Here is an 8,348-nt window from a genome sequence, read left to right as displayed (position 1 = left end):
GTCGGGTGCGCCTACGCATGAAAACGACGAACGCGCTACACATGTTGGGTATCGCCGCGCACGCCGGAGTGAGAGCAATAATTCTAGGGCCAGTATTTTGGGGTTTCTCTAAATTGATGACCTGTGTGGGGGCTTTTAAAGCGTCTTTTATTGACTTTTTAGGGTACTGCAGTTTTTCGCCGTTTCACGGTCGCACGCAATCTGTAACCGGGGCATGTTGGGTATCGTTTTACTCGTTGTAACCTCGTCTTTTATATTTCATTAAAAAAATGGGTAATTTGTTGTGTTTTGGGGCATTTAATTAAATTTGTCACTAAATTTTGGGGTTTAATAAGGAGTTGCGCTAATATTGCGCAACATAAAAATTTTCAACTACCGCCATTTTATTCTATAGGGTCTCGGCATTCGGAAAATATCTCATGTGTGGGGGGTTTTACGTCATTTTCAGGCCTAAAATGTGGAATATAACACGGGTGCAAAAAATGAAAAAAGGGCCTCAGTCATGAAGGGGTTAATAAAAGCCCCGAATCAGAAGACCCTGATACCAGAGGGTGGTGTCATCTCCTGAGGAACGTTCCTGTGATCAGTGACGCCGGGCTTCCTGCTGTGGCTCAGAGCCGTCACAAGGCCAGTGTTCTGTCAGACCAGCCAACCTATCAGATCAGCCAATGCGGTCTCTTCTGATGGCATGCGATCAGCCCTATCGATGAATGGCGGCTTACCGCGCATTCATCGAGTCAGGACAGGCAGAGGATCAGCAGAGTCAGGACAGGCAGAGGATCAGCAGAGTCAGGACAGGCAGAGGATCAGCGGAGTCAGGACAGGCAGAGGATCAGCCGAGTCAGGACAGGCAGAGGATCAGCAGAGTCAAGCTACAGCTGACCCCATACCAGGAGATAGTGGTATCTTCCCCCTTTGCCACATTTATGAGCAGGGGGAGAGTCGGCTGCGCCAATAAGACCATAAAAGGTCTAAAAATGCTTCACTTGTGATGTCAGAAGAGGAATAAAAGTTAAAAAATGTAATAATATAAATCTGAAGAATCGCAGAAGGAAGAAAATATTTTATTTTTTGGTCGTTGATTTCATACTAAGAAAATAAACTTCAATAAAATGAAATCTACAAATCTCATATTTACCACTTTCAGCCAGCAGGCGGCTCGCCCGACCGCCACAGGAAGTCTGATTTCCTTATAAAGATCAGAGGAGAGCTCAGCCGGGTGTTTACTGGAGGTGTATATCAAGGTGTGCTTCTTCCCGGCGTCAGATCTCTGATGACTCATGAGGAAGACTTTTCCCGAACGTGGGGCACTAAGACACCTTAAGGGTTGTGTGGGATCTCTGATGCTTGGTAAGACAAAACTTCTGCAAAAAACCTTTCCCACACTCTGGACAGCAATACTGTTTCTCCCCTGTGTGAGATCGTTGATGTACAATAAGTTCTGCTTTCCGTAGATAACTTTTCCCACACTCGGGGCAGGAAAACAGCTTTTCACCCTTGTGGCTTATCTGATGTTTTTTAAGATTGGACTTCTGTGAAAAACCTTTTCCACACTGAGCACAAGAATAGGGTTTCTCCCCCGTGTGAGATCTATGATGTATGTTAAGATGGGATTTCTTTGAAAAACCTTTCCCACACTCAGGACAAGAGTATGGCTTCTCCCCTGTGTGGGATCTTTGATGTACAAGAACGTCTGATTTCCGTGTATAACATTTCCCACACTCAAGGCAGGAAAACGGTTTTTCACCCGTGTGGCATATCTGATGTTCAGTAACACTGAACATCCGTGAAAAACATTTTCCACACTGCGAACAGGAATATGGCTTCTCACCTGTGTGAGATCTTTCATGTGTTACCAGGTGTGATTTCTGGTAAAAGCATTTCCCACACTCAGGGCAAGAATACGGCTTCTCCCCTGTGTGAGTTTTTTGATGTGTAACAAGGTGTGATTTCTGATGAAAGCATTTCCCACACTCAAGACAGGAAAACGGCTTCTCCCCTGTGTGGGATCTGTAATGGATGACAAGTGCTGATTTATAAAAAAAACTTTTCCCACACTGAGGACAGGTGTGAAGCTTCTCACCCGTGTGAGATCTCTGATGCACAGTAAGACTTAATTCAGAGCTAAAACCTTCCCCACACTCAGGACAGGAAAATGTCTTCTCCCCTTGAATTCCGGCCCCATCCCCCACAGGACGAGGCCGCTCAGAGTCAGAGGGATTCCATGGTCTATCCACACTGTGAAGTCCACCATCCATAGCTGAGCTCATTGTCTCTTCTCCCGCACAATCTGCTGTGATGTCCTCATCTTCCATCTTACAACCTGGAGATAAAGTCAGACGATCCTTTGAGGGTTCCTCCATGGCGTGTCCTGGAAACATAGAAACACATGATGGAGAGATATGAGAGGGTTAGATGACTTCACTCAACATTCCATCTGGATCAGGAGGTCTGAGGGAGCAGATGTTCTATGAGGAGGTCCCAACCAGCCGGGACTCCTCCCCTCTTCAGTCAAAGGGTCTTTGGACTTCTTTGAGGGGACCATTGCCAACTTATTATGAGCTGATATCACTCAGCTCCGCCCTACTCTGGACCAATAACAGAAGAACATATAATGACCCACCTGTGCTGATCTCTGTAGGCGTGTCCTCCTCTATGGATGTCCTCATCATCCCGGCCTCCTCCGTATATCGCTGATCATCCCTCACATACGTCTCTTCTACTTCACCCTCAACTTTCATCTTCATCAGATCTTCACCCTAAACCAACAGAACGGCAGAAAGTCTCATCTGTGACATAGAAGTATTTATGATGTGACATCACATAGAAGATCTCATCTTGTAGAGTCCACACGTCATCTCCACATGTCAGAGCGTTCCATCACTTTATGTTCCCGCCCCTCAACTCCACCCACCTGATCATGGCGGGGGATGGTGAGATCTTCCTGGGTGGGATCCCGGGAATACAGAGGGCGGGGACATCTCTCTGGTGGGTTCCTCTTACTAGGCGGCTCCATCATAATGTCCATGTGTCCCTCACTAAGCTCCTTCATCACCCCGTACTCCCCATCTTCCTCTGTAGGCTCTTTTTTTACAACAATGTTATAATCCCCGAGGTCTCCACTCTAAATATATAATAAAATATTAATTATAACAAACACGCTTGTATATAAATCATATTTATCAGAGATTGTCCATCATCTACCTGATCATGGTGGGGGATGGTGAGATCTTCCTGGGTGGAGTCCTGGGAATACAGGGGGCGGGGACATCTCTCTGGTGGGTTCCTCTTACTGGATCCATCTGTAGGAAACACACACACTGACTGAATACATTGTTTCTATGTGTGTATCAGATGATGGGGGATGTAGGCGGAGCCTCCGTACTGCTCTCTCCTCTTACCCGGTGATGTGAGGGGCGGGGCATTCTCCATCACCACGTCCTTGTAGAGATCCCGGTGTCCTTCTAGATACTCCCACTCCTCCATGGAGAGATAGACAGAGACATCCTGACACCTTATAGGAACCTGACACACACAATGATACCGTCACCACCCAGACACGCCCCTTGTCTGTTCCTGGATCATGTCCCAGAATCCCCGGCACCGCTCACCTCTCCCGTCACCACCCAGACACGCCCCTTGTCTGTTCCCGGATCATGTCCCAGAATTCCCGTCACTTCTCACCTCCCCCGTCACCACCCAGACACACCCCTTGTCTGTTCCTGGATCATGTCCCAGAATTCCCGGCACCGCTCACCTCTCCCATCAGCAGCTCCATCATCTTCTTGGTGACTTCTAGAATCTTCTCCATGTTGGGTCTCTCGGGTTTTAGGGAGTCACATGGGGGCACTGTGATGGTCACATGATCACCAGACTTCAGAAGAGGAAAACTCTGGATGGAGGAACCAATAGGAACATCGTGTTAGAATCCCAGAATCCTCCTCACCCCTCCGGTCAGGTCATGTGACCTCCCAGAATCCTCCTCACCTCTCCGGTCAGCAGGTAGATGATCTCCAGGGTGAGGTTTAGAATCTTCTCGGTCATGTGACTCCGGTCCTCCTCCATCATTGGTGCATTCCTCTATGAAGGTCTCCCTGTAGACGGATAACATTGATATCAGAGAATGATCCGGATTGTGTTAGTTGTTGAAATTCAGGTGGGAAGGATGAGTTCGGAGTCTGCAGTTCTGTTGTCCACACCATGAAAATATCATCGACCTATCTTCACCATAACAGTATATGAAGGGCTGGTGAGAGCCGGATGTGACGTGGGAGAGAATTCCATAATGTGGGGGCAGCCCTGGTGAGGTCCTGTAGACGAGAGTTGGATTTACGGGTGAGTGGGCAGGATGGACTCAGGTCATTTGTGGAACGAAGGGGCCGATTTGGAGGATATCTTCCAATTAGGGATGAGATGTAGGCCGGTGCGTGGTTACGTGGAGAGCTTTGTAGGTGAGGCTGAGAAGTTTAGAAGTGTCTCCTAGAAGAAACAGGAAGCCAGTGACGAGAATGACAGAGGGTGTGATGTGGGAGAGTAGCGGGAGGGAAGGTAGATGGACTGAAGGTGGGCAACCAGGGCACGTTTCAGGCCGATGAGAAGAAGGTCGCAGTAGTCACGTCTGGGAAATGATTAGCGCGTGGACGAGCTTTTTGGTGGTTTCCTCGGTGAGAAGATGGAAATTCGAGAAATGTTCTTCAGATGAAAAAGATACGACTTGGTGATGGAGTGAATGTGAGGGGAAGAGGAGAGGTCAGATTCAAGGCAACGTGCCTGCGGAGTGGAGGAAATGGTAACTCCATCAACCTGAAGAGAGATGGACATGGGGGGCAACCTTAGGGGGAGGAAACACGAGGACTAAAGTCTTAGAGAGGTTCAGATTGAGGAAGCGGGTAGTCATCGATTTTGAAACCGCGAATAGGCAATCGCTTAGGCGGCCCAACAAATTGGGGGAAATCCTAAGTAGATGTGAAATCACAATTTTTTTAGGATGACTATTTTTTTGTGACTATGGAGGAGGAGGACGGACATGATGGGGGGGTTACTGGGTGTAAATATAAATAATATCTTATTACCTCCTCTGCTGCCAGTTCCAGCAATGTCTCCTCTCTGCTTCCTCCTGACTCACCTCTCACCTGGAACTTCCTGTCTCTATCTGACATCACTTCCTGTCCGTTTTCCATAGAGACTTCCTGTCTGGGTATGGGTGAGATCAGCACCTTGTGGAGCTCAGAGGAACTGCAGCCCTGAGGAACCTCTCGCATTGTTAACACGGCCTTGTGCTCTGTGTGTTCTGTATAGACGGGTCATCTCCACCCCACCGAGCGGGATAGACATATATGACTGATAGGGATCAGTGGAGGGATTTCGGCTACTTATCTATCTTGATGAAAACCTTCTCATGTGGCTTTGTTAGCCCCGTGATGCCCCATTCATCCATAGAAGGCACAGGCAGTGGTGGAATGGGTGGCCTGGGGGAATTGCTGGAAACGGATCAGGCCATTTTGTTGGTGGGAGAATTGGCAGGGTGAAGGGTTCATGGTGGCCGGGTCAGGATAAGGCTTCTGATGGGCTGACATTGGTAATGGGGCCGTGGATTGGAAGTTCAGTTGACTAGTTACCGGAGCTGTACAACTCGTATGAACAGGAACAGAAGGCTGAGGAGTAGGGATCTGATCTATAGTTGGTTGTGAGCTGGACTGAGATGTTATGGGTATCAGAGATGAAAGGTGTTATCGAGAGGTCGGCACGGATCGGTGTAAATTATCGGGATGAGGATGACATGTCTAGGCCCGGAGTAGGCGGTTGGACAAACCTCAACTTGTAATTCTCCGGTTGTAACTAGAGGATGGACCGGGTTAGTCCAGCAGGAGGATCTCTTGAACATTGAAGGGACAACACCTTGTGTCCGGAGTAGACCTGAAATCTTTTCTATATGAAGTATTCTGTCCTTCGGCACCCACACTATGGAACTCACCACCGGCCATTGTGCCGGAAACACTCTCTCTGGATGTTTTCTCATCGGATGGAAGACACGTCTATTGGCCAAGACTTATAGGAACACCTGAGGAATCATTCTCCAAAAATCCCAACACCAACCGGATAAGAGCTCGGGGGGAGGAAAGAACTATAGAAATATAATTATTAACAGTCCCCGGTGATGGAACCCAGAGACTTCCACTGTTCTAGAACCTGCAGGATGAGGACAACCTAGGAAAGAAGCCCAAATCCCGGGACTGTCCAGAAAACAAGGCCATGTTCACACTATGAGAGGTTTCTCTGGGCTGCAGTTCCTCTGAGCTCCACAAGGTGGTGATCTCACCTATACCCAGACAGGAAGTCTCTATGGAAAGTGGACATGAAGTGATGTCACCTATAAATAGGAAGTTCCAGGTGAGAGGTTTGTCTGAAGGAAGTAGAGAGGAGACATTGCTGGAACTGGCAGCAGAGGAAGTAATAATTCGGAAACTCTGATACCCCTCAGTCCCATCTAGTGGTGGGAATGCCGTGTGAACAGCTTGTGTCCCATCTAGTCCTGGACAGATGATTTATTAAACCCAATCTACATGAGACAAATCCCACTGGGGGCAGCCCACCTATTAACCCCTCATATCCCCATCCTGATATCATACACCCGGTACTCCACATCATTCTCCTCCATCCCTCTACAGGGAGAACTCCAGAGATCACATGACCGCATCAATGAGGATGGAGGAGGACCGGAGTCACATGACCGGGAGGATACTAAACCTCACCCTGGAGATCATCTACCTGCTGACCGGAGAGGTGAGGAGGATTCTGGGAGGTCACATGACCTGACCGGAGGGGTGAGGAGGATTCTGGGAGGTCACATGACCTGACCGGAGAGGTGAGGAGGATTCTGGGAGTCTAACATGATGTTCCTATTGGTTTCTCCATCCAGAGTTTTCCTCTTCTGAGGTCTGGTGATCATGTGACCATCACAGTGCCTCCATGTGACTCCCTAAAACCCGAGAGACCCAACATGGAGAAGGTTCTAGAAGTCACCAAGAAGATGATGGAGCTGCTGACGGGAGAGGTGAGCGGTGCCGGGGATTCTGGGACATGATCCAGGAACAGACAAGGGGCGTGTCTGGGTGGTGACGGGAGAGGTGAGCGGTGCCGGGGATTCTGGGACATGATCCAGGAACAGACAAGGGGCGTGTCTGGGTGGTGACGGGAGAGGTGGGCGGTGCCGGGGATTCTGGGACATGATCCAGGAACAGACAAGGGGCGTGTCTGGGTGGTGACGGGAGAGGTGAGCGGTGCCGGGGATTCTGGGACATGATCCAGGAACAGACAAGGGGCGTGTCTGGGTGGTGACGGTATCATTGTGTGTGTCAGGTTCCTATAAGGTGTCAGGATGTCTCTGTCTATCTCTCCATGGAGGAGTGGGAGTATCTAGAAGGACACCGGGATCTCTACAAGGACGTGGTGATGGAGAATGCCCCGCCCCTCACATCACCGGGTAAGAGGAGAGAGCAGTACGGAGGCTCCGCCTACATCCCCCATCATCTGATACACACATAGAAACAATGTATTCAGTCAGTGTGTGTGTTTCCTACAGATGGATCCAGTAAGAGGAACCCACCAGAGAGATGTCCCCGCCCTCTGTATTCCCGGGACTCCACCCAGGAAGATCTCACCGTCCCCCACCATGAGAGATGTCCCCGCCCCCTGTATTCCCGGGACCCCACCCAGGAGGATCTCACCCTCCCCCACCATGATCAGGTAGGCGATGGACAATCACTGATAGTTATGATTTATACACAAGTTTGTTTGTTACAATGAATGTTTTATTATATCCAGAATGGAAACCTCGGAGATTATAATATTGTTGTTAAAGAAGAGTATAAAGAGGAGGATGAGGAGTACGGGGTGATGGAGGAGCTTTCTGAAGGACACAAGAATATGATGAAGCCACATAGTAAGAGGAACCCAGCAGAGAGATGTCCCCGCCCTCTGTATTCCCGGGATCCCACCCAGGAACATCTCACCGTCCCCCACCATGATCAGGTGGGTGGAGTTGGGGGGCGGGAACATAAAGTGATGGAACGCTCTGACATGTGGAGATGACGTGTGGACTCTACAAGATGAGATCTTCTATGTGATGTCACATCATAAATACTTCTATGTCACAGATGAGACTTTCTGCCGTTCTGTTGGTTTAGGGTGAAGATCTGATGAAGATGAAAGTTGAGGGTGAAGTAGAAGAGACGTATGTGAGGGATGATCAGCGATATACGGAGGAGGCCGGGATGATGAGGACATCCATAGAGGAGGACACGCCTACAGAGACCAGCACAGGTGACCCACAATATATTCTTCTGTTA

The 8,348-nt window shown here is 49.0% G+C and overlaps 1 protein-coding gene across 1 annotated transcript; it reads right to left on the bottom strand.

Annotated features, from left to right (window-relative positions):
* Positions 1-1,310: 1,310 nt before the first annotated feature.
* LOC108799120 (zinc finger protein 2-like) lies at positions 1,311-5,984 on the bottom strand. The gene is made up of 7 exons (XM_018570943.1): positions 5,975-5,984; positions 4,436-4,479; positions 3,988-4,080; positions 3,758-3,892; positions 2,915-3,124; positions 2,624-2,759; positions 1,311-2,371 (listed from the first exon to the last, which is right to left on the bottom strand). Exons 1-7 carry the CDS (start codon positions 5,982-5,984, stop codon positions 1,311-1,313), a joined length of 1,689 nt encoding a protein of 562 aa, XP_018426445.1.
* Positions 5,985-8,348: the final 2,364 nt, after the last annotated feature.

Source organism: Nanorana parkeri, unplaced genomic scaffold (assembly GCF_000935625.1).
Source record: "Nanorana parkeri isolate BGI_ZX_2015 unplaced genomic scaffold, ASM93562v1 scaffold1634, whole genome shotgun sequence".
Taxonomy (NCBI): Eukaryota; Metazoa; Chordata; class Amphibia; order Anura; family Dicroglossidae; genus Nanorana; species Nanorana parkeri.
This window is presented reverse-complemented; position numbering and strand designations above follow the sequence as displayed.